Below are 27,912 nucleotides of genomic sequence, written 5' to 3' on the forward strand. Positions count from 1 at the left end.
TTTATATTAAAAACATGGATAATATACAAATTAATTGAAACTACTTTCCAGATAGCAAAATTAAACGACATAAAGCATCAACTGTATCAAAGCCTTTACAATGGCATACGTTTGAAAAGCTATGCATATTATTTATAATTCAAAATTTGAACATCAAATCTTAACTAAATCAGACGCAACCCGATAATGTACCAATATGTAAACTTATAAGTAAACAATCATGATCATTCTGAAAGTGACCAGGAACGCACAAACACACATGTGTGTTACTAGACATTACAATATTCGCCGTAGTATAAAGTACATAGTATATATATTAAAATATTAATATATCACATATCGTTACTATCAATAGTAAAAAATGCCGTCGCGAGCGGGCCGATATTCGTATCTGGCGGGCAAATATAAATTATATCAGCCCGCTGAGCCGGGCCGATTTTTAATAGAAAAGAATGAAATCGCGCGGCTTATACTGAACAAAATGGCGTCCACATTCACTCTCATCTAACGATGATCAATAAAATTAAGCCACATGTCAGGGCCACAACTCAACGAAAGAATCGAATATAAAGACACGAATTCTGCTAATACAAATATCGATTGAAATAGAAACTCTTCTGTACATTTAATTCATGCCTCTATTTGAGCTTTAACAGGATTCATCAAACAGCAAAATGTTTAGTAAAAAAACACACTTACCTCGTTGACAACTTTAATTCGATGCTCATAATAAAAGATTAACAACCATGTGTTATTCCGTTTTCTGTTATTCCATCCGTTTATCTATATTGATTTTTGAGCACATTTTTGTAAAACCATTGTATCGAATGCTTACCACTGCCCGAGAAAAATCAAAGTACTGACAGTGCTGGTGTGACGATGCTTTTGAAGAGGATTGATAAAAAGCATCTACTAGTATTTAAGTTTATCTACATCACCACAATTGTGTATGTGGGTACGAACATTTTTGGTAGGAAAAAAATGGGTACGGAAATTTTGGGTACACAAATTATGCCAACAAAAAAAAAATTGGGTACGAAAAAAGATTTGGTTACGAAAAAAAAATTGGGGAGGAAAAAAATCTGGGTACGAAAAAAATTTTGGATACAAGCAAAAATTTGGGTACGAAAAAAATTGGGTACGAAAAAAAAATGGGTACGAAAAATGTAGGGTACGAAAAAAAAATTGGGGGTACGGGGAAGTAGTACCCGTGGGGAACTTGATCCATTCAGCAAAACTGGGAGGCGGGTTACATTCTCGATCAAATATAACAAGAAATATCTTTAAAAATATATTCGACGAGTATATTATGTAATACTTATCTTAAAAAAAACGTTCTGTTACAGTAAAACGTTTGTGGGTTATAACATTACGTTTCAGCATATAAATTCAAAACTTGACATGCTCTTTAATTACACCATGCTCTTTAATTTCACATGGATATCATACCAAACTTTATATTTCATTGTTTCCTTTCCTAAGTAAATGATGCTATGTGTACGGACGTGATTTCACATGCCCATGTGCATGAACATATAATTTTTCTCTGTTGATTATTGTTTTTTTTCTCTAATTCAATAAGCTGAGGCATTTTGTTCGTTAAGTACGGCAAAATAATTTCATGATGATTCCCGAAAGTAGGTATGAGCACATAGTCGTAAGAGCACTTCAATACGTGAGTTCGCCCATGAACACGTGGTAAGGTTAACTAAATCTCCGCGATATGGCCTAATATGTGTTTAAAACAGCAAACAATATCCAACAAAAGAATGAATAATCAAACATAGTATGTGCACTGATGTGGCTCTGTAATTTCTGTTTGAAAAGTTTATTAAATATGCAAAATGATAAAGCACGTATAAGAGCGAGTTTCGCAGATGTCATACGGCTTTTATGCTGTTTATATACCATAGTCGCTACAACGTTTACATAGGTTCGAAATAATTCGTTTTCTTTACACTCATGATCGCGTTGAAAGTTAATTATACACGTTTTAATTCGCAATTTATTTACTGAATCACGACAAATGTCAAATACAATACAGAAAATGCATAGTTGTTTCATTGATCTATAAACATATAATGGATTGAATATAACTGATTTAAAATTAACGTTTTCAAACTATTATTAAATCTTTTCCCCAGAATATGCTGTCCTATTTTTAGCTGAGCTTCCTATACCTTTATCAATGATAATCAGCGAGGTATGCCGATTAGAAAAATCGAGTTATCTCAATCGTACTGGCTCGGTCTTTTACATAAGTCGCCATTGTGAAGAATTTTTTCATGGTATGATAACTTAGACGAGCTGCTTCGCAGCATCGTCAAAAGCACGATTTACGAATTCCAATGATTCTTTTTTGCTACCTATAAACATGCCAATAAAGTAAAAAGTTATATTTACAGTATTTGCAACGTTGAAAAAAGAAAAGGCGTATACACGGTATTGAGCTCTGTGTGCTCCTCTTATCATGTACCGTGCATAAAGTCAAAGAAAGTGTGTAAATCTATCTGCCTAAGAATATTAATTATGTCTGTGTTTACCGGTTCAAAGATGTGAAGGTGGTGTCGTTCGACAACTAATTACGATAGTATTAGTATAAACATAATTTTGAAACAAAACACGTTAATGATGCGAAATACCCGCAATCATTACATCCATCATATATAATTGTAATTGGTGTTTCAAATATGCATTATATTGCGCTATATTATATGTCTTTCAAATTATATGAGTATATGTGATTATTATTGCATACAAATTGCTTTTTAATGACCCACTTGTCGTAACAAACAATGGATTTCCTAATTAATTGTAAACCTCGAAATCAAGGGGAAAAACACAGAGATATCACACAGATAATAATTGTTAACCCCCAAATTATATCAATGTATTTGTGCCTGTAACTGGAAGGGTTTCGTTGTTTGCAATACTGTGTTCTAATTTTACGATAAAGAGATTGATTATCTCATATACAAGCGATTCGCCTTGTGCGTCAGTTGTTGAATCAGACCTTTTACCGCATCAGGAGATGATGGATTATTTTAGCTTACTTGTGTTTGGTCTTTTTCTGCTGCCCTTGGCGTGTACAGGTATTCCTTTTGTTTTACAATATTCATGTACAAAAATATGTTTTAATCTTGCTGAATAAAAAGTAAAATACAGTGCGAAAAAATGCATTTAGTTACAAAATGCACATAGGTGTACTCTAAAGTTAAAATGTCAGCGTATTGACAGACAACAAAAAAGCACAGTATAAAAATATTTTTATTTGTTTGCATTTTTACCTGTGTGTATGTGTTTTAGTTTTTTTTATTCTACTATAGTAACAAATGCACAATATCAATGACATAAGAACATACCATACACGTGAAGCTACATGTTTTGGGGCAAAACTATTCTTGTATATTAGAACTAACACTTTGTAATAATCTGTGATAAAAGCGATGTAAATAATCAAAATTATTAACCTATTAAAAGCAAAATATAATTCTATAATTAAGAAATAGTAAACTCCACTAAGGTCCCTTTTGGCCGTAAGCTGAGGTCCATATACAGTTTGTTGCTGCCTGGCTGGTCACTATAATGCCATTGGGACCGAAGTGGAGTTTACTATTTCTTATATTACACCGAAGAGTTTCCCTTTACCAGTGTACAGTGTTGTACGAATGTTTATGGTTTAAAAGAGATAAACTGAAGAATTTCGCAGGAATAATGACGTCATTTCGTTAAAAAAATGACGTCATTTTACAGTAAAACACAGCAAATTTAGTGGTATGTAACCCCGAACGGTCCATATACAAAAAATAGTGACCGGTCCATATACTTTTAGGTTCCTCTATCGCATTTTACAGACTGAAAACGGTCATATAGATATAGAAGGACCAATATCTCTAAGGTGTAATATTTCATAATATAATGCCATAAAATATGACTCATTGGCGAACACAGAAAACCATATCCAAATGTCAATTATGCTAGACAAAAGTATATTAATACATTTTAAAAGATTCTTTTTTTATAAACAATTAAGCATTTGGATAAAGGAAGGTTATACTATGATTTCTTCGTCTTGTCGCAAAATGTCGGATCATGGTTTTCATTTGTTTTTTTGTTCAGAAACCCAAGTTAGATTAGTACAAGACGGCAGTGCCTATCAAGGCTATGTTGAGATCTTACACGACGGACAATGGAGGGCTCTGTGTAGCCAATACAATCCAACAGCAACTGAAACAGCCAATGTTATATGTGGGATGCTGCGAAACACAACACAATACACCGTGTAATTATTTCCTTTCTCTTGATAATATTTAATTTGCAATTACCAATACTTTATTATACATTGTGTAAATTGTTTTTATCAGAAGAAAATAGAATTAGCGTTGTCCGTCCGTCTGTCAGTCCGTCCGTAAGTCGGTCACAAAACTGTTTAGGGCTTTAACTAAAAAACTATATAAGATATCAACATGAAACTTTATAGGTGTATAGATATCGATGAAGAAAAGTGACATGCACACGAACCATTACCCTACACTTGGTTATATAAGAGTTATTGCCCTTTGAATGCTGTATTTTTCAGGGCTATTAGATAGATCAGGATATTAATGCGGAGAAATACCATGCGTAAGAACCATTAACCTTCACTTTTTGAAATAAGAGTTATTGTCCTTTTTTGTTTTTGTATGATGGAACTTTTTACGGCTATATTTCAAATACAATGCAACATGAAACTTTATTGGTGTGTAGAAATCAATGAAATTAAGTGCCATGCACAAGAACCATGACCATGCACTTTTTAACATATAGTTATTGCCCTTTGTTGTTTTTGAATGATGAAATACGCTACATTTAAGTATTTTTGATATCTATACCATTTATCACCCATCCGTAAACAGACTTTGTTTTTACTTATTTTGCCATATGCGATTGTAATATGCAAATACTTCACTATTGATTTTTTTTGTGCTAATACCTGTTCATCACAACAAATGATTTTTTAAATACATTTCTTAACATATATGTTGTGTTTTCACTATGTGTACGGATTGTTTGTGAATATATAAACACTTACCACTTTGATTTCTGGCTTTCTAGATGTATTATAAGATAAAGGACCCCAAGATACGAATTAAAAATATGTAATGTGCTTTTCAGTTCTATAGTTGAACAAAACTAAAATAAACAAAAGCTAACAAGGCTCAATATTTTATCAGCATGTTATCTGCTTTGTTTTTTTTTTCTAGAAATGCAACATTGTCGTCCTTTTACAATCCGTATATGACGAGCGGTATTTCATTGCCAAATCTTCGATGTGGTGGAGATGAAATGGACATTCTGTTCTGCAAGTCAGACCGATGGTCGGTGCAAGGCATTTGCCCTAATGAAGTGGTTCACGTATCTTGCAGTATGTTCAAGATCAGTTTTAAACGCAGTTTTGTTACTATTGAAACAAATCCGACGTATAAAATACAGTTTTCTACATGCTACGCGTCATTTAAATTATACAGGCATATATATAACAATTTATTATTGATGTATGTGTAATTGCCTCACAAATAACTTTGCCTCAGTAAAACAGCAGTTTGCTTTGTTTCTTTGGCGACATTTTCTTTGACAAACCATATACCGTTAAAAATGAAATGAAGAAGTCAACATGAATTGACGTAATGCCAGTTAAACATAATCAAGGATTGACTTTTTCAGTTTGAAATAATAAACACGGACATACATTTTTTTATTATACCTTATTTTATTTAGCTCCCCCCCCCCCGAAATTATGTAATGAACTTGGAAAAATATAAAAATATATTATGAAATGATGACTCACGTCAGTTCCTATTCATTAAATGAAAATATGTTACAGAGTTCATATATTTCACTTTATTGCACCCGTGTCTGTCTTTCAGACACACAGGTGACCTGGTTACAAAATATGGTCAATGGCGGAGTGGTTGGGAACCCTTATACCATGTTTCATATCTGTCAGGACTATTTTTCACATGCTGATGCCACTGTGTATTGTCGGACTGCGTATCGACCATCATGGTTAGTGCAACAACTGTTTTATAACTAATAATACGCCAATAAAATAAGATTTCCTTATGTTATGGACTCGATTGAAGATTAGGCTACCTTAGCTTGACAATGTCACTGGCAATACACCATTGATAACGTATCTATTGTTCTCTTTTCATGTGTTTATACAATGATAATTAAATAGCCGTAAAGAACATTAAAGCTAGCTTAAGTTCTCACCTGTATTTTGACATTGAGTAAAGGTATGAATCACTATTTATAACTTATTAATTGTAGTGATTAAATATTCAAAATAAGTACAATATTATTTCAAATGTGTCTTAAGAAGAGATTACTTCCAAAGTTTAATTAGATTTTATTGTACATTTATTGCTTACATTCATCACAATAAATCGTCAAAAAAAACGATTTATGAGTACGATACTGCTTACAGATTCTTATGATATCCGAAAATTTATTGTTAACACAACATTAAATTTTAAAAAATGCCTTTCCTGTTCACTTCACACGACCTCCAGTTATTTTATAGTTAACTGTATTAAGGTTTTCATCGTTTATCTACTATTTTTAAGCTGTCGACAAACTTGTTAATTTTCTGATTCTATGTATAGACTCCGAGCTTATATTTACATATGCAAATTACAAACAAATGTCAAGTCGCTGTTTTTGTTGTTGTTATTGGAAGGAACGTTAATTATACGACGGGTGCGTATACAGACTATTCATCTTACAAGCTGCGATTGGGTTGCCAAGGAAAGGAAGAAGATGTTTCTGAGTGTAACGTTTATGAGACTTACTGCAATGGAAACCCGTATAACGGAGTGATAATTTATTGTAAAGGTTAGTAGTAATGGGCAGATGACACTTGCCAGATCAAACAATTACAAAGCGCTTTACTGTGAATGCTTTCTATAAAACGTGTATTTTTAAAGCAGACATTCAATAATTCACAATGTAAATTAGCTTTGTTTTTCTGACCAGTTTATATTGCTAAAAAAATAATACAACACATGCTAACCGAAATATATGTGTTACAAGTTGTTTTGTTAAATAAAAATTTAATACCGCTTAATTCTTGATACTACAGAAACTGAAATCATATTCAGAAACGGCCGTAACAAGTTGCACGGAACGTTTAGCGTATACGAAAATGGCTCCATGAGATACATCTGCTCAGACGGGTTTGGGCCGAACGAAGCACGCGTATTGTGTTTAACTATCAATGGCACGGCGGTGTAGGTTATATGTTTTATATGATGCTGTTATATGTTTTTTAATTTATTAAAAGAACTTGCTTAATGTTTGACAAGTGCGAACTTTCAAAAGTTTCAAATCGTATTAGAGCAAGCAAAGTAATACATCTGAGTTTCAACATTTTGAAAAATATCGATGCGTTTTCGGATAACCTTTACTATAAATAGGGAAATTATATAACGTTTGTAAATATTTACATATTTTTTTATAATTGTATTTCAATAAAATGACGTTTAAATGATAATTGATCAAGTGGAAGCGCTTTGGTCTTTGCTACTTAAGGTCAAGACTTCGATTCGCGGTGTATGCATACATTGCATTCAATTTGTTACGTCCCCGGTTGGATTGCATGTAGCAAACGAACTGTCCGTTCGTCTGTCTGTCCGGAATTCCGTTTTTTCGGAGTTTTTTATGCAACGCTTTCAGGTATTGAGCTGATTTATGGTATGTGAGTGTACCTACATGACCTACAGATTAGGTGTGAGTTTCGCTCCAGTACATTGATTTTTCAAGAAGTTATGGCCCTGGGTGTTAGACATTTTCTCTATAATAACCGTTTTGGGGAGGATTTTAACTGAAAACTTTCAGATATTGAGCTGATTTTTGGTATGTGGGTCTACCTACATGACCTACAGATGAAATGTGAGTTTCTATCCGGCCCATTGATTTTTGGCGAAGTAATAGTACTTGGACTTTGACAAATATTCTATATAATAACCTTTTCCGGACGTTTTTCAGATATTGAGCAGATTTTTGGTATGTTAGTCTGTCTATATGACTTACAGATGAGGTGTGATTTTCGTTCCGGACCATTGATTTTTTGTGAAGTTATGGGCCTTGGACTTAACTTTTTTTTTCAAAATAGCTTTTGTGCTGCTTCAAAGCGCAATAGGTGACATTGTATTTCAAACACCCAGGTCTTGTTTCTTCCTATTATAATCTGTTGAGACTATCCCAAAAGTTATATTTTGTATAAAAACATTCAATTACATTTTCTTAAATACACACATCTGTGAACAATTCCTTGAAATTCTAAGACACCGTTGGACAGCAGAAGAGTATCGCAACGCTCTTTCACATACACGTATTTAATGTCGCTTCATAGCCTAGGTTGAATGCAAACATTTTAAAATGTGTGTCACTATCTGTAAATTAAAAACCAGATTAATTGATGTTTTACAATCAGGCCAGGCAAAATCACTCGTTCATATGTTGGGAGTAACAACGACTTTATAACCAACCTTCGATGTCATGGAACGGAGGACGACATTTCCATGTGCACATCTACATGGAATGGATACTGCAGCAGTGGGTACGCTGCAGCTGTTGACTGCAGTAAGTGCACTATCAAGGAAATGTCCTTAAACTCAAAGCATATTGTTGATATGAATATAGCAGTCACAATGTGTTATGAAAATAATGTTATAAAAGTCCTTATTAAAATAATTGAACGACACTATTTAAACAGACATCGATCAGATGGAACAATTGTTACCAAGGGAGACCATTTGGCATACAGCGTAGGTGCACTACAAGAATAATTAAACCGACATTGCTTTACTGCTTGCAATAATAGCCCAGTTCCCCGTCAAAGGCTCAATCATTGTTCGAAAGTACATTTTCTGTATTTCCCGATTTCCAGGAATTTCTATATATCGATATTTTAGCGTAACATCGGTATTTAAGGGACATTTTCACTGATTGTTGCATTGTTTTGAAGTTTGTCATTAAATGCTTTAAATTGATGAATGTATAGTCCACACCTAGGATCGAACCACTGACCCTTGGAGTAAAAGCCTACAGCTTAAACCCATCGGCCATCCTTGATATTTATTACTACTTTATATAATGGTCTCGTAATGTCACAAAATATAAAGATAACAACATAATTCCCCAAATAATACTATCATTTTGCTTTTGAAACGCTTTATTATTTTCATCAAAACATTTATAAAATAGCTATTTTTGAGCATGGTAAATGTTCAGTATTGCTGAACGAAAATTTGCAGATCTGAAATATATTTTTTTTTAATTAAGACAAATTATCAAAACGTGAAAAAGGTCCCTTTAACGACACATAAGGATTCTGTGATTGAGTGGTGACGGAATGTTTATAATCAGAACGCGATAAATATATATTATATATAATTTTGTATTGCATAATATGCATTACAGCTTTAACGTTTTGACAGTGCTATAATTGCTCAATTCGCTCAGACTGGTTCGGTGAAATAATGCATGCTCATACAAAAAACGCTTATGCTCTCATGAAATTGATATCGACATGCCCAAGACACATTTTCTACCTTATGCCAGTGTGCTTGTTAAAGCCCGGATGTAATGTACATCATTTCAAATTATTACTTTATGTATTCATCTGTCGGCCTTTTTGAATATATAAATCACAATTTGTTTGACCCAACGCCAAATAACTCAAACGACTTAGTAGTTCGCATCAATGTTCTCACTTTGTACTAATATTATATATAGCTGGACAGCATTTTTGAAATACATTAGCATACAATTTAGGCTTGGACAGTGTCTCTATTTACATTCTGTTAATGGCGAGCACGTTTTGCACGAGTTTAATGAGGTCATAAAAGAATAATTTTAGCGAGATGCGTTTCAAATTGATTTTAATCGCTTCCAGTATGGATACTAATTTATTCATCGTAAACGTATTTTAAAGGGGCCTTTTCACAGATTTTGGCATTTTTTTAACTTATTCATTAAATGCTTTATATTGATAAATGTAAACATTGGATCGTAAAAGCTCCAGTAAAAAATCCAGTAAAAAATTAAAAAAAGGAAAAGAACATTGCCCGGAGCAGGTTTCGAACCAGTGACCCCTGGAGTCCTGCCAGAGTCCTAAAGTAAAAACGCTTTAGCCTACTGAGCTATTCCGCCGGGTACACATTCTTGACGTATTTTATACCTTATATAAGCAATCTTCGTAGTTTCACAAAATTTAACGACAAAAACAGAACTCTCCAAATTATTCAATCGTTTCGCGTTGCAACGCTTTATAATTTTTAGGTTTTAAAATCGTCAAAAGATGCATATAATGGCTGTATTAGAGCATGGTTAATGTTCAGTATTACTGTTTCCTCACAAATATCATAACTAAAACGAAAACTTACGAATCTGAAACAACTTTTATCAATTTTGTCAATTTACCAAAGCGTGAAAAGATCCCTTTAAAGGGATCTTTTCACGCTTTGGTAAATTGAGAAAATTGAAAAAAGTTGTTTCAGATTCGCAAATTTTCGTTTTGTTATGATATTTGTGAGGAAACAGTAATACTGAACATTTACCACGGTCTAATAGAGCCATTATATGCATCTTTTGACGATTTTAAAACCTAAAAATTATAAAGCGTTGCAACGCGAAACGATTGAATAATTTGGAGAGTTCTGTTTTTGTCGTTAAATTTTGTGAAACTACGAAGATTGCTTATATCATGTATAAAATACGTTCACCATGTGTACTCGGCGGAATAGCTCAGTAGGCTGAAGCGTTTTTACTTCAGGACTCTGGCAGGACTCCAGGGGTCACTGGTTCGAAACCTGGTCCGGACAATGTTCTTTTCCTTTTTTTAATTTTATTCTTGATTTTTTACTGGAGCTTTTACGATCCAATGTTTACATTTATCGATATAAAGCATTTAATGAATAAGTTAAAAAAGGCCAAAATCTGTGAAAAGGCCCCTTTAATATAATCATGCATAAAGGTGAATGCCTGGTAATATGTATGTGCTATACGGCTCAGTTGTTTATGCTCAGTTAAAACACATATTAGATCAAGTCCGGCTAATGGATGGCCATGAAGACAGCAGTGGCCGATTGGAGATCTACAACACATCCTCCGACTCATGGAGCACAGTCTGTCTGAGTGCAGGTTTTTCTTATGCAGTGTTGAACGTCGTTTGCAGTCAATTAGGGTTTTCCAACAATGGTTACAAGTTCGTATTATTACAGGACGTATTCATTTAGTATCATCTAGAATCATGTAGTGCGCTGTCACACAGCACTCCTACTTGGATGGGCACTGAGGTTGTTAATCTTGAAAATGCTCATGAGGGAGGCTTATCAGCAGGGTCCTATTAGTGTATAATTAACAGGCCATAAAGACAGTTAGCATGCTGGCATATCTCTTACTTAGGGCCATATCCAATTACGACATGCTCTTATCAAGCAGACATTTTCTTGAAAATTGCGTTTCTGCAGATCTCAGAGTATATTTTACATGAAATGTGCAGGAATTTGAAACCAAAGAAATTGTTTTAGAACAATTTAATATCCAATTTAAATTAAAAGATGATGTTACACGTATATACAGTGAAAGCAATGACAATAATGTCATAATGAACATTCAATGTTAAACAGTAGTTATATAAAGTTTTTAGGTAAAGTATGTAACTTTGCCACAGTGTACTTCTAGTAGGTTGTACTTTAAAAACAAAACAATAAATAGATACTACTAATGCTCGATTGGTCATTGTCGGCTCGGGTCCTACTTACATGTACCCGGGGTACTATAAAATATACTTACATGTGCCCCGGTATGGTAAATATACTAAAACGTACCCGGGAAATTTAACGCTAAATCGGTCGTTGTCGGTTGTTTTTTTTAATCAATTTTATTCACATTTATGTCAATTTTCTGTAAAAATGGCCTCTATATTAACGAAACTCATACTAAAAAAGCATGTTGCTGCAGTTTTTAAAAAAAGAGAACTTTGTTTAAGATAATCGGTAGCGCGTTTTACGGCAACGGAATTTTTGCGGGAATACAACTCGCGGGTACTGTCTAATATCGACCGGGTATGATTAAGAATATTTACCGCTACCAGGGTACATGTAAGTATACTCAAGTGTACCCGGGTACATGTAAGTAGTACCCGAGCCGACAATGAAGAATCAAGCAATACTAATATTTAACGTATTATTTTAAAAGTTTTGATTACTTGTATTTAGTTCAAAAGAAGTGAAAAATGTGAAATATAATTTCAGTTAAAAAAAAATATGTTTAGTTGTAAGAGAAACTGAACTTAGTGAAGACAACACAATATTATCTCTGCACTGTGCCATAATATAAAATCATTTTTAAGTAAAATACAAAATATTGAATACCCGTTTGTCAACGGCAGTAAAAGTAACACTACTTCAGTTAAAAACTAACATGTAAAAACAATTCGGCACAATCTCATAAAAAAACGCGGTAACCAAACACACAATTGATTTCATTACTGGGATGGCTTCCCCTTTATATCCTCTTAGTGTTCTCTTTACATTAAATTTCCTCACACTATCATCTTTCTGTTTTAAAAAGTAAAAAAAATCTTCACAATATATGTATTTTTGATCACAGTTTTCAACACTTAAACACTTCAAAAGTCCTTGCGAATTTCATTCTTATGATATCTGCAGCAAATCTGAAATATTTAAACATAAACAATGATAATCAATAATTTTGCATACTGGTTAATAAAATGTGATTTATTTACTTCGGAAAAGATATAGTTATGATAATGGCCGATTTGTTTTTACTGATAATAAACTTAAAATTTACAAACATATTTAAACGCATCTTAATGCAGGCTTAATACTGGCTGTCATATTGTATTTGAAATAAAGTTGTACTTGAACACAGGCTGCTTGGGGTTCAATTACTGAATGCAGCCCAATCAAGATATATTTCATAAACTAGAAATAGCGCGGCAGATGCCGACGCGTATCCCTACGCCGCATGTTTGACCCAGGGGCGCCCAAGGGTTGGTAATGGGGCAATGCATAGTTGAGATTGACCGTATTGTAAGAGAAGTTCAGTATCAATTAGAAGTGAATCTGTGTAGAAATGAAGAAGTTAAGTAAAATGCAATTTTGGACGGGTGTGGCCTATGTGGGCGGGGCGCCCCAGGGTTGGTATGCATAGTTGAGATTGACCGTATTGTCATAAGAATAGTTCAGTATCAATAATAAGTGAATCGGTGTAGAAATGAAGAAATTATAGTAAAGGCAATTTTGTGTGGGTGTGGCCTATTTGGGCGGGGCGCCTCAGGGTTGGTAATGGGGCCATGCATAGTTGAGATTGACCGTATTGTAATGCAAATTTGAGATTGACCGTATTGTCATAAGAGAAGTTCAGTATCAATTTGAAGTGAATCGGTGTAGAAATGAAGAAATTATAGTAAAAGGCAATTTTGGGTGGGTGTGGTATATGTGTGCGGGGCGCCCCAGGGTTGGTAATGGGACCATGCATAGTTGAGATTGACCATATTATCATAAGAGAGGTTCAGTATCAATTTGAAGTAAATCGGTGCAAAAATGAAGAAGTTAATGTAAAATAACATAACAAATGAGTGAAGATCTCTGACCCGGTCCCGCCCCAACCCCCATAACTTTTGACCCAGGGGTCAGATCAAAATTCCAAATAGTGCAGAGTCGCACATATGCTCATAGCTACCATTTGTGTAAGTTTCAAGGTTTTAGTGCTTATAGTGTAGGAGGAGATAGTGGCCAGGACGGACAGACTGACGGACGAACAGACGGACGGCGGAGATAACCACAATATCCCCACGCTTTTCAAAAAGCGTGGGGATAAAAATGTACAAGTTTTGTAAGTTTTAATAATTTCACTTTACAACTATTTTATCATATTTCATATTCGAATACGACACATGGCATTCCTTCTATAAATGTACATAGAAACCACCTGTATAAAGGAATATCCGTTAAAATATGTTACTTGGTGGTGTTTACTTATATGGTAAAATAGTTTTAAAGAGAAATCATTAAAACTAACAAATCTTGTTCATTTTAATGAGAAAAAAGTCCGATCTGGCTAAATATTCAGTAATTGAACCCCAGTCTGTTAAATTCTCAACATCAACAACTTGATTACTATTTAAGTTTGCAAAAGAAATATTGAATAAGCACTTAGCTGCTGGATCTTCAAATGTAGCATTCTCATCATGTACACAAAATGAAAATCACATATTTATTGTTAGAGACTGAGCATTCACATTTGTCTTGTCCAGTGTTGTATGAACTTAATTATGATATTTTATCTGCAACTGTTATCAGAACATAGGAGTTCTGTTTCCTAAGCTCCCAGAGCAGAATGCTATAAATTAGCCAAGTGGCACACTCTGGGGTCAGTTTTATTACTTGTTAATTATACGCTGCTGATAAGCCTCTCTCATATGCATATTCCAGTTTGAGCAAACCTGATACCCATCCAGGGGAGGGTGACAGTATGATTAGTAAATGAAAAAAATGTAAATTTTATAACAAAGATCGGTTATACACATTTCACTTTCTATCAATATATAGTATTTTGTTCTACGTTATTGATTATGCATTTGCTTACTTCTATTTTTAAAACAAGTGAAATTGGTTAATTGGATATAGCAGTAATTCGACAGTGATTAAAAACTGTGTTCGTTTTTAAATTAATAGAATAGAAGCATGGACTTTGGCAACATAATAACCTGCTTTGTGTTTGTAGTGGATACAACACAAGAGGGAGTGGTGGGAAAGGAGACATATTTACATCCGTGTTTAATTGCCATGGTGACGAGTCGGATCTCAACGACTGCATTGTTGACCACCACCGGAGTGTCCACTGCAGCCATCAGGAAGATATATATTTGAATTGTGGAAGTAAGTGATTAAAACAGCAGTAGGTTTTGATGTTAAACATTTTAACATAGTTCGCATCATTAATTTGCCCTGCCTTTTCCATCCTTTTGATATTTGTGAAGCGCGTACCTCTAGTATAGACCGTTCCATAATCGATAAATTGACCGCCGCCATATTGTCAGTCACGTGACTGTCCGCCATTACACTGCTGCTAACTTGTGCGAGTCTGCGATTCCAAAAGCCAAAGACGTAGAGAATACCCGCTTCACCGTTGTCGGATAAATAAATTACTTAATGAATTAATGTGAGGCGATTATCACATTTTTGTTGTTTAAATGACTGTTTGAAGTTGAGATTGATTGTTACAAATAAAAAGTTTAAAATGCTTTCGTGTATTTGTTTTTTTTATATATGTAATCAAGTGGTAATCATCGGCGAAAATTTGCCGGTTCAGTCGCTCATACTATGTCTTTGATTAGACTTGTTACTTTTAACGTTTCACAAACAATTCACACATGTATTGTTGTGTTGATTTTAATAGCCGCAACATCAAGCGGATTATATTTTAATTAATACTTATTTTAATTAATACTTATAAAAGATTCTCGCGCAATTAATTACCGCTAATTGTTTGTAATTGATCTCATTTGGTAAAAATCTGCATTCCAAAATCATTACATATTATATTAAGTATGATATTTTTGATACGCCTTCCATTATTTTTCTTGTTCTAACTGATATCAGAGATAAAAAATTGTGGTTTGGATTTATATTTATTTTTTTAGATGGAATTTTGTCACGTTAAAAAACGAGCTTTTTATCATGAGAGAGTGATATTGATCTTGACGACCTTTTATGTGATTATTCGGAAGATGAAGAAAATGCGATCTATGTGATATATCTATATTTTCATCTTTGAATCATTTAACAGCCATAAAGCTAAAAATACTAAAAATTGTATTTTATAGGTCTTTGAAGTAACGCAAAACATATGGATAACGACACCAAATGTTTAGTCAATTAATCCACACAAAAAACTCCGATAAAAAAACACCTAAATAATATTTCAAAAATATATTATTAAGCGCCAAACGAATTTATTAATACATTTATTTGCAACTTTAAAAACGCGGCATAAGCATCAAATTAAAGATGACTGAAAGGCCGACAATTTGACACAATAAAGAGTTCTATGCATAAGCGGTAATATTTTTTTTGCAGAAAAGCTTCAACAAATTACAATAGTAATACATCTAATTATAAAAATATAATTATCAATGGCATGAGGACGCTAGTGTGATAAATAAATGAGTGTTAGAAAGTGTAAGGAGTGCTTTGAAAATAACCATACTACAAAGCCATATTAAAAGCAAAGGACATGACAGTATTTACAAGTAATTTTAATTTGATGGATTTTGTACAAAGAATGACGCTATTGAGGAATATTAACATACAACTGAAAAAACACAACTTCATATGATGCAAATTGAACTGTGTACTCATGTATATTGAAAACTCGTTACTAGTGAGTATGAGTGACACATATCTAACATTTAAACACGCATATATTTATATACATATATATATTTTTTTAATATTTTTTACCTCTGTTTGGTGTCAAATGTAATTTATTGTTTTATGATATCGTTCGTGCATTGCCGTAACATCAAATCTTCATACGGAATGACGTAGTTTTAATTAACCGATACCCGCTAAATACGTTAAATGTTTTATTTTTATATTTTTTTTAATACTTTATTTTTTCATAATTTAAACGGGCTAGTATCTTTACGGTGTACACTTTCTGATATTCTATATTGGACATAACTTTTAATTTGTAAAATATGTAACATATCTTATTTACGCAACTGTTAAGTATGTCGGAGGTAAATTATCTTACCAAATGACTGCTTAATACTACCAGGAAGATGAGACATGGTGGCATCATCAATTGTGTTTAATGACCAGACTGTCATCTGCCACCCAGTGTGGTTTATGACACCATGTGGTTAGTTAAGTCTGGACAATATTTGATCAAAACGAGATAATTGGATTATGCAGAACAAAGGGGCAATTAAACACTGGAATGCAAAGGCATACACGATTTAAAGATTGATGCAAATAATCAAAATGAAAAATATTGCATTTAATTTAATTAAATGCTTTTTTTAATGAGTCAATGTGTTAGTTTTCCAAGACAACCAAGACCATGTAATGACGGCCTTAGAATTTAGAAAGAAATTCATCCGTTGAATAATCGGTGCTCTCTTATATATGTTACCGATTGTTAAGCAGCAGTGTAATGGCGGACGCGGAGATAATTCAGGGGAGATAATTATGTAATGACTAAATTATGGAACGGTCTATTGCTCAAATAGTATGAAAGATGAGGCGATCGAAATGCTCGTGTGGTGAAACTTTACATACATATTAAACAGCTTGTGGACTTAAAAACTGTATTTAATTCACTCGGTAATACGCTCCATTTCAAGTAAACGCACGTTTATCGCACGTAATTCAGAATGTATTTCTGTTAGTGTTATAAGATATCGAAATCTCTTAATGCAATTGCACACCTGATTAGTTACGTGCATATTATTTTCTACATCGATTTTATTGGAGCGAAATTAGCCATTTTAACATTGATCAATCATATTTTGAAGAGTAATGCCGCTAAAGTGGTCCTAATAGCAAACGTAAGGTTAAAGGTTAAGGTTTAAAGTCTTATATTGATGGTAAATCTGTAACCGTTTTCACATTTAACCGCCCCCCCCCCCCCGCACACACTCGACTGGGATATAGGCCGACGGTTTACACTCTGTGCAGTATGCACCCACATCACATGGGCTTGTATTCCTCGAGGTACCAATTTATACAATTTCATGGAAACGAGTATGCGTATGATTATGGTTTGCTAAAAAAATCCTGTGGTCCAAACGGTTTCCGAACCAGAGACCTTCCGATTCTTAGGCTAGCTTCATGCAACTTGATAAGAGTTCTCACCAAACCCGCATAACAAAAAACAACAACGCACATTATGACAATGTGTCGATTGTAGGCGTTTCATCTGAAAGTTATCAAACATTTTCACAAATTTATCACCATGTGAACTTGTTCAGATTGTTATTGCGATGCAGTTTCTTCCGATATTAGATGAGTTTTGGTCCTTACTCTTTATTTTTATTAGTTTCGCGGGTAAATTTCTCTTCTAGAGTGCTTATGTTAAATATACATCCTGATAAGCATAAGAAAATGCACTTGGGCATTTTATGCATTTTTGTCGACATATGCATTGTTTTGTGACAAAAGTGAAAAAAGAATGCATGTTTACTAAGCAAGACTCTATTCTTGAGTTTGAAAAATCAAACTTTCGGAATAGAGACAATCTTATTACGATTCTGAAACTTCTATTTGTATTCAATGAATCGAATATAATTAATGTTTAATAGAACTACTGACAATTGAAATACATGGACATGCAATTACATGTCATAGACATCGACATTAATTAAAATGCGATTTTAAATTGAGGTCATAAGTACAAACCAAAAACAATAAGATGATAGCTGACCAGACACGAAATAAGAGAGTAATCATTAAAATGTTTATCAAGTTCCCTAAAAAAAAAACAATGAGATGTGAATTGTTTTCTGTTCACCTTTTGTTTCAGACCATTACACCACACAGACTGCGACCGCTTCACGTATGTGTCTTTAATGTTTTATCCTTAAAGTTTGTAATCATTCAAGCAAGCGCAAGCGTGAATTTAAGGTATTATATTATATTGCCATAACATTACATTATTTGTGATACTATAATGTTCACATAAGGCAGATCATCTCATTTTTATAATTCACCGAAGCATTTATTTGCCTTAATACTATATATTGTTCAACATATGCACGATCACATGATCGAACAGGAACTCATGTTGATTAAAAATGATTGAATGGGTTTTATAATTATGTTATTATTATCATATTTGCCTCTCTAATTTTAAGATTGTATGTATGAAGGCAACATATTCCTCAGTGCTGTATTTGTATTTAGCTACGCAGGTTCGTCTTGTTGGTGGCGGGTACAATTCTGGGAGAGTGGAGGTATATTATGAGGGCCAGTGGGGCACAGTGTGTGCCAGAAACTTTGACTACCGAGACATGGAGGTCATCTGTAGGACGCTAGGTTACTACTCAGGGTATGGATCTGTTACACGTTGTTATCATAATTACGTTTTACCTCAAATGTTTCACGTTGTTGGCATGGTAATGTTATATCTTGACAAAAGTACATTCAAATACCGAAACATGTTATTGTCTGAATATATTATCAATGATAATTGAATCTTGAAAACTTCAACTGCGATGGTGTCGAAATATAACGTCGTTATTGTTAAGGCTGTTGCGCGTGCTCCATTTATAACTACTTTTATTTTAACACAGATATGGCTAAATAGAAAATCAATCGATGTTCTCATGAAATATCCAATATTTTAAGTCTATTGATGATCTCTTGACTACAGCTGGCGTCTCTAATTTGTATTTTGCTTTGTCCTTCACATCAATATTTTATTCCATGACAACATATTTAAAATGGTGATTCTCAATATATTGACACATACATGTTTCGACAGTTTTTTAACACATCATGTCAATACGACAAAACATAATTAAAGTTTAAAAGTTTGTTAAAGGGATCTTTTCACGCTTTGGTAAATTGACAAAATTGAAAAAAAAGTTGTTTCAGATTCGCAAATTTTCGTTTTAGTTATGATATTTGTGAGGAAACAGTAATACTGAACATTTACCATGTTCTAATATAGCCATTATATGCATCTTTTGACGATTATAAAACCTAAAAATTATAAAGCGTTGCAACGCGAAACGATTGAATAATTTGGAGAGTTCTGTTTTTGTCGTTAAATTTTGTGAAACTACGAAGATTGCTTATATAGGGTATAAAATACGTCAAGTATGTGTAGTAATGGCTCAGTAGGCTAAAGCGTTTTTACTTCAGGACTCTGGCAGGACTCCAGGGGTCACTGGTTCGAAACCTGCTCCGGGCAATGTTCTTTTCCTTTTTTAAAATTTTATTCTTGATTTTTTTCCTGGAGCTTTTACGATCCAATATTTACATTTATCAATATAAAGCATTTAATGAATAAGTTAAAAAATGCCAAAATCTGTGAAAAGGCCCCTTTAATATCCAAATCGTCCTGTTATCTGCAAAGATCATACACTAGTAAGGTATAATTTCTACGGAAAAGTTAAGGAGTGACAAATACACGGAATGTAACATTGTTTTCGCATCACTCGTAATCCCTTTTGTGCATCTTACAACGATGTAAATCCATCTTTTTGTTTAGGAATGGTATATATTACAATAATTACTAAGCTTGCTTTTAGGAATGTTAGATATTTAACCGGAAATTAAACTACCTTGTGTGAATTGCAGATGTTGCAATGTATTCCAAACTATATAGACATTTGGTAGATTTGTTGACTTTACTTCACATTGCATTCAATCAATGATAAATATATTCACAAAATTGTAGGGGTGGTAGATATTACACAGGAAACGCTGGCATTGGAGGCAACGTGATGATAGAACACCTTGATTGTCATGGCAATGAATCCCACTTGGACCAATGCCCTTCCAAGACGTGGCTCTCAAACACGTGTGATCACAGCGAAGACATCAGCGTCGATTGTGGATGTAAGGTCAAACAATCCACAAAAGCAATATTACTTTCAGTTATGTTTTGAAGGATGCATAATTGAACAATATATATTTCCGTTGGCAGTACGTGTCCTGTCAAGACTCCTGTCGCTTAAAAAAAAATGTCAAACAAACTTTTATTCGCTGCGTCATCTTTTGTTTATGCAATTAGCAGTTAACACTTATAAATCAGCGTGTTGCTGTTAAATCATTTTTAACAAAAAATAGCAAACTAAAACACTATTTTATTCAATAAAAAATATTTGCATTTTTTTGGATTAATTTTATTTTTTTCATGAAAAAGCCATTATACAAACAGGACCGATATTGCAAACGTTCCAATAACATCTTAGCATATTTTTATTTAAAATAAAACCTTTCCTGTCAACATTTATTATTCAGATTACGATTACACATCCACTCAGCACATGCCACAATCTAACAATGGACAGGCGACTGGTAAACATACTTCAATATATATTATATCGTATTAGTGGTGATCCAACATGTATCATTTTATGCTGAAGATTCGTATATTATTGTGTGACGTGCTTGAATTTCGAGTTTGAGCGAAGGCATTAAAGCACACACGTAGAAAGACATAAATAATTTGAAACAAAGGATCATGATTTTAGATTTTATGCAAATTTCTTTTATAAGATACAAGAAAATGCTCCATGGTATTTTATTCCGTACAAATGTTATATGTATTATGCATTCACGTTTATTCAAATATCGCACAATACATTTGAAAGATGGGCCTAAAACTTACTTGCCCTGCGTATGCTAGAATGATAAAACATTAAGAAAAAGTTAGAAAATACGAAATACTATTCATAAATAGATTGGCATTTTTGTAGTAGTCTTCCTGATGTTCAAACGGTCTTTGTGTGTGTTCTATGAAAACTTATATTAAAACATGTTCTTGATATTAATAATATATGCAACGGGCAAAAAAATGTTTTCAATAAAGATTATTGTTTTGTCATGAAATCCAAAATATCCTGATAAATAAGACTCGCACGACACATCATTTAGTAAAACGTGTTTCAGATATATTTCACATTACAAGATGGTTTTGTAAAATGTATACCTCAAATCAAATATTTCAAATAACAGTTGATGCATATGGACATTTTAGATGGTGATATCCGACTTGCGAATGGCGGCAACGACCATGGTAGACTGGAGGTCTACTACAATAAGCAATGGGGTACTGTGTGTATGCGCGGCTTCGACTATAACGATGCAAGAACCGTTTGCAGAATATTAGGGCTCTACCAAGGTGACAGGTACACAACATGATTTATCAGATTTTACTTACAGAAATAAAAAATACCTTTTATTTGGTTTAAACCTTTTTTAAATTGTTCGTCACTTTTGAGTTCCATGAATATCAGTTGGGATACAACATTACTTATTACAACCCGTGTTTGTATTGAAAATATCATCGACCAATATCAAGATTTTTGCGATTGGTCAGTGCATGTATATCAATATTTTTTACAAAATATAGCTTTATAATTTACAACAGCTACCTGTCGTTCTACAATGCCATTAACGCTTATGGTTTTGCGTATACAAATATTCTGGTGGAGGACCTCCGTTGCCAAGGAGACGAGTGGAGCCTGGCACAGTGTGACTCGGGAAGGCCGTGGACAAACACCACGTGTGATCATTACTCAGATGTTGGTGTGAGTTGTCGAGGTAAATGTGTTATTGGTTTAATTATGTTGGCGTGCGAACGTGCGTGCGTGTTTTAATACATAAAATCGTGCTTGATGAATTGTTTTACAACACGATTAAGTTTATTAATTTTATTATTTAGTTGAAACTAAGTTTAGGGAATATATGTTTTGTAAACACTGAAAGCGGTTGATAAGCCAATGTATTCGTTATGGCTTGTATATATTTGATGTTTCAATTATCGCTTAAAGAGATTGTTTTATAAGTTAATTTTTAATAGAATTTGAGGCAGTAGTGCAACGTCTATTTAATGAGGGAGGGGGTTTCTAAAAGACATTGTGTCAGAGACATTCACATATACCTCTTATCGCCGGAAAACAAATAAGTAAACGGATCAATTGCAATTGTAAAATATTTAAATATAATCCATAAGTTTTACGGGTGTTCATGGATCGATTTCCTAATATGTATAATTATGATTTTCGTAAGGTGTCCACGCTTACCTTAAAGGTTCAATTTTACACTAAGACACCTATATGTTTGTCTATGACATATACTTTAGTGCATTCCGTATCTGACAGTGCCTCCCTCTGACAAACACCTGCTTCGGGCAATGTCCTGTAACAAGATTTGGTTTAGTCTTGTTTCCAAATGTACCTATGATTATTCTGATTTATTGTGCTAATTTAAGACCTGCATTTCAGGAAACTATTACGCGACATCTACGTCAGGATCAGCCATGAGTTGTAAGTACAATTTCGCTTACGAAACGCAAATACAGATTTTATACATTTAAATAAGATTGTGTACTGTTTCTATTTATTTGAAAACGAAATGACTTAAATATGATTTATTTCAAAGAAACAAGATTTATCGCCGGCTAAGAGAGCCATGTATGGTATACGGAGACGGTAAGTACACATCTCGTTAGTCAACGTGCATGTTGACGAACAAATGTTACACTTAAACTTTGCATTACACTCATATTTAACACATGCTTCATTTAGTTCCACAGCCGAAAAGTAGAAAGATACAAGAAAACGAATGAACACAGAATACAGTAGACAAAAGCTACAGATTATGTATTTTGATATTTTGTCTTAAATTTTTGATGATTTAATGGTGGGCTATTATTAAGATTGTGCGCAAACTGCCAACACAATATTTTCAATAATACCAGTGCAAAGTAAGAAACAGTAGTGAACCGGCACACGTCAACGTCATTCTACACCAGGAACGTAAGAAACAACACATTATGTTCAAAGTATCAGCATGTTAAATGAATTCATGTCTGATGGATTAACACCGATTATTAGTACTTTACTTACCATAGAATATAGATATCAAAGATGAGTAGTATTATCGCTTTGTCCATACCGACAGCAATCGCATACTGAGCAATTGCCGATATGAGTCAATGCTAACAACGACATTAATTGTTCATTGTTGTTCTCCGGAGTATTACTTTCGATCGTCTGTCAGTACGTCTGTGGATTGTCTATTCCAGTAGCTAAATGTCCTAGGTATCAGTGAATATGTTTGTGTTTGTTTTAGTCTTTTACAGTTGGGTATATGTTACTTTAACAAGATCAGAACTCAATGACGTCGCAATTTTGCCTTTTGTTGACTCTCGAGTGCCTTCGTATAAAACGTTCAAGACGTGTCTATATGCGCCTTAGTGCTATGCGCTTTTGTTTAGTTATGTAACACACCATTAAGATATTGTATGTGTTGTTAGTTGCGTGCTACTTTATTATTTGCACTATAAACTAGTAATAATAAATGTCTATGTCCGAAAGAACAGCTATTTCAAAATTCGTATTTCTGCTCAAATTTGTTACTAGTATTGCAGATAAAATAGTGCACTTACTATCAGAGTTGTACACAATTTCGATGATATTTTTTGAATTGGCTTTGAAAAGGCCGAGCTTTCACAATAGGTGTAGCGATATAACATGTCTAACTTCTTTACTTACCTATATTCTCATAAGCCTTGTACTATCTGTATTTTCCTCAAATATGTGCACGAGACTCTTCCATTAAATATAAGCAAAAGTTACCGTTACGTCGGTAGAGAGTAACTTCGTTCATTATGTCCATCATTTCAGTGAATTTCGTAATGCTCATCCACCGGATTTATGAATATTCCTTATTATTATTTTTTAGTGTTAATGTGTCAACCTTATTTTGTTTAATTAAGCACAATACAGCCAATGTGGAGGACATTTCTACGGAACAAGTGGACTTATCAAATCACCAAACTACCCAAATAATTATGGAAACTACGAGGATTGCACATACTATATAAATGTCCCAAGCGGTTTTTCGATATGCTTGCAGTTCGGTACTTTTGTGACAGAACAAAATTATGATGTTTTACATATCTATGATGGACCTTCTACGGGAAATCAGGAACTTGAAAGGTATTGCTGTTCTTATTACAAAGTTGAAAAATAATGAATTTTAATTTTTTTTAAATCCCATATTCTTGAAGGCAAATAAAGACATCTTACTTTTTTGCAGTTTATCCGGAAGTATTCAGCAATACACTGGAAATCAGTGTTCGTCAGGAAATTATCTTACTGCCCATTTCCGTACAGATGGTTCTGGAATAAGAATGGGATTCGAGGCTAACTACACAGCCGTGCGACTGAATGCTAGTAAGATCATGACCACGTCTTGATATATAACGAAAATGTTTTCTCCTTTTCGCTGCTGTATTTCTTACATATAGAGGTTGTTTTTTGCTCCCGGTGTAATACTGTGAATTATTTAATGAGCGAAAATAAATATTTTCATAAGTGCTTGCGAAGAGATGAATGCATGAAGATCATTTTTTATATGATGGTATATTTATTGTAAAACAGGAGACGACATCAGACTTGTTGACGGTCAAAACAAGTACACTGGACGTGTTGAGATTTTTCACAACGGTCATTGGGGCACAGTGTGTAATGACGAGTTTGGTTACGAGGAAGTCGTGGTGGTGTGTCGAATGCTAGGAGTGTTCCAAGGACAGGGGTACACAATACAAAGTTCACTTTAAAACATTTGCACTTGTTTGATTTTGTGTTGCTTTATGAACAGTAAAAGAGAAACTACAAAAATGAACATTCTTCAAATTGTTTCTTGTACAGTTATTGAGTATGTAATATTACAATATATGTAATTAGTGTTTTTTATTCTCCTCGCAATATATTATTTATAAGCGAATAATGTAAAAATCACCTTTCAAAGAAGTAGCTTGCGGACATTTTGCCGGTACAGTTTAAATCAGTATCGGACAAAAATGAATAAAGTATCGGTTGCTAATTGCATACAAAGCAAATATTCCACGTTCTAGTGAATTAAGTTTATGACAGGTGTGCTATGGACGTATATCTTAATGTAACGGGTACACTTGCAATTACTTATCATCATAAGCTCTTGTACGGGGTATTGCATGATACTGTATTGAGTACTTATCACTTACATCGCAGAGGACCGTTGTATGTGTTGAAAATGGGTTTTTTTGTACAAAAGATATAGATGGATTTAACGGGGGTTTTTTGTACGAAAACTTTATTTGTTGTGCACATTACTAAATTAAATAATATATATGGCCAATTGTGTCTTTGTTGACATTCTTAAGTCTATGAACGTATCATCGCTTACAATACATGACAAATTACCAAAAATATGAAATTATCCAATAACATCGTGGTTATCGGTAAAAGGTTCTGTGTAGGCATCCCTATACCCAATTTATTTTATGTTCATAAAAAATTGTGGTTTAAACATTAGGGCATCAAAACTCCATCTACCATGCACTATTCCAACCAATAAAACATATATTACGCCTCAGAACTTATTTAATTTTAACAACGATTATGATTTCACAATAATAAAACAGAATCAAACGAGGATCGGCATATTTTTCAATGAACATTTTAGGTAAGGTAACTGAGTATTTACCTAGTATAAGTATCTGAGTTGCGTTTGCAGTCTCGCCCAGCAAGAATATTACACAATTACAAACAGAATACTTGGAATCAGCGTTTTAAAGGGGCCTTTTCACAGATTTTGGTATGTTTTGAAGTTTGTCATTAAATGCTTTATATTGATAAATGTAAACATTGGATCTAAAAAGCTCCAGTAAAAAATCAAGAATAAAATTAAAAAAAGGAAAAAAAGTAGACCGCATCAGGGCTCGAACCAGTGACCCCCAGGGTCCTGGAGTAAAACCAATTAGACCGCTCGGCCATCCAGCCAAGTATGTATGAAAAACGTATTTTATACATAAGCAATCTTCGTAGTTTCAAAAAATTAAACCACAACCACAGAACTCTCCAAATTATTCATTCGTTTCGCGTTGCAACGCTTTATAATTTTTAGGTTTTTAAATCGTCAAAAGATGCATATAATGGCTTTATTATATCATGGTAATGTTCAGTATTACTGTTTTCTCACAAATACCATAACTAAAACGAAAATTTGCGAATCTGAAACAACTTTTTTCAATTTTGTCAATTTACCAAAACGTGAAAAGATCCCTTTAAATACCCGCAGTTGGGATATTTGTATTGAAATATGTATAGTTTAATTTTAGGTCAATAATCAACTAATAGTAAGTGTAATGCCCAGTGTATATGCTATAACATGATTAGTTATTAAAATGCATGTACATTTATATAGTTTCTGAGTTTATGGGTTTTATTTCTTTTCAAGATACGGGCGTGTTTATACACCAAGTGTAAAAGGAACAGGTCCAATATGGCTGGATGACCTAGGATGCCACGGACATGAGTATTCTCTCGACCAGTGTAGTTCAAGAGGATGGGGTTCCCACAATTGTAACCACGAGGAAGATGTTGGAGTTAATTGCATCGGTAAGCATTATAACATAATATTTGCAATATGTACAAAAATATTAATGTGCATATGTAGAAACGTCAATGGCATATCGTTAAAAGCTTTGTGATGATTGTAATACGGACATATAATAACATGGATCCATATATTTTTGGAATGTTAAATATTTTATATTTATTATGACTACAAAGATCATTCTTTTTTAAATAATAGTTTTGGACAGTTATTATTTTGCCGATTTATAAAGAAGTCCCTTTTAATAAGTGTTATCATTTATAGGAAATAAGCATCAAGATGATTCAGAGCCTAACATTAATTATATTATAATGGGCATTTATGTTTGGACATTATGTTCGAAAGTTTATCTTCCGATAAATTGTGAGTGTTCATGTTTGTGCATTGAATATCAAAGGAATTCATTTTGCACTGATATGCCCAAACGATACGTATAAACGACTATACAATCCTCATTAATCAGTATCATCATAGATGGGGTTTTCACGATGTCTCATAATTCACATGCCATTGTGGCTGCTTGCTTCATCGACGAGTGTTCAATTTTTGGAATACAGTATTAAACACTATTAAAGTAGCAGCGAAGATATTAAGACCTTTTTCCTCATGTGATTATTACATGGAAATTGGGAGCATTTATTTATGGATATATTAAGACCTTTTTCTTAGTGTATTTATAACATTAATGTTATTTCTTCGCATCGATTAATAT

General features: G+C 33.5%; 1 protein-coding gene across 2 annotated transcripts in view; it reads left to right on the top strand.

The window, feature by feature from the left end:
- The first annotated feature begins 2,987 nt into the window (after nucleotides 1–2,987).
- Nucleotides 2,988–27,912, top strand: part of LOC127876011 (deleted in malignant brain tumors 1 protein-like) — a 33,037-nt gene continuing 8,112 nt past the window's right edge. For both annotated transcript variants that reach the window (XM_052420835.1, XM_052420836.1), the window contains exons 1-20: nucleotides 2,988–3,092; nucleotides 4,120–4,282; nucleotides 5,244–5,404; nucleotides 5,907–6,045; nucleotides 6,722–6,876; nucleotides 7,124–7,271; nucleotides 8,477–8,625; nucleotides 11,089–11,251; nucleotides 14,800–14,954; nucleotides 18,604–18,636; nucleotides 18,984–19,128; nucleotides 20,485–20,645; nucleotides 21,051–21,107; nucleotides 21,790–21,940; nucleotides 22,183–22,355; nucleotides 23,039–23,080; nucleotides 24,535–24,757; nucleotides 24,858–24,994; nucleotides 25,202–25,355; nucleotides 27,042–27,202. In XM_052420835.1, coding sequence (XP_052276795.1) covers nucleotides 3,032–3,092; nucleotides 4,120–4,282; nucleotides 5,244–5,404; nucleotides 5,907–6,045; nucleotides 6,722–6,876; nucleotides 7,124–7,271; nucleotides 8,477–8,625; nucleotides 11,089–11,251; nucleotides 14,800–14,954; nucleotides 18,604–18,636; nucleotides 18,984–19,128; nucleotides 20,485–20,645; nucleotides 21,051–21,107; nucleotides 21,790–21,940; nucleotides 22,183–22,355; nucleotides 23,039–23,080; nucleotides 24,535–24,757; nucleotides 24,858–24,994; nucleotides 25,202–25,355; nucleotides 27,042–27,202 — 2,731 coding nt within the window. In that variant the 5' untranslated portion in view covers nucleotides 2,988–3,031. The remainder of the gene's footprint in view (nucleotides 3,093–4,119; nucleotides 4,283–5,243; nucleotides 5,405–5,906; nucleotides 6,046–6,721; nucleotides 6,877–7,123; nucleotides 7,272–8,476; nucleotides 8,626–11,088; nucleotides 11,252–14,799; nucleotides 14,955–18,603; nucleotides 18,637–18,983; nucleotides 19,129–20,484; nucleotides 20,646–21,050; nucleotides 21,108–21,789; nucleotides 21,941–22,182; nucleotides 22,356–23,038; nucleotides 23,081–24,534; nucleotides 24,758–24,857; nucleotides 24,995–25,201; nucleotides 25,356–27,041; nucleotides 27,203–27,912) is intronic.

The sequence above is a fragment of the Dreissena polymorpha genome, chromosome 4 (assembly GCF_020536995.1).
Source record: "Dreissena polymorpha isolate Duluth1 chromosome 4, UMN_Dpol_1.0, whole genome shotgun sequence".
Classification (NCBI taxonomy): domain Eukaryota; kingdom Metazoa; phylum Mollusca; class Bivalvia; order Myida; family Dreissenidae; genus Dreissena; species Dreissena polymorpha.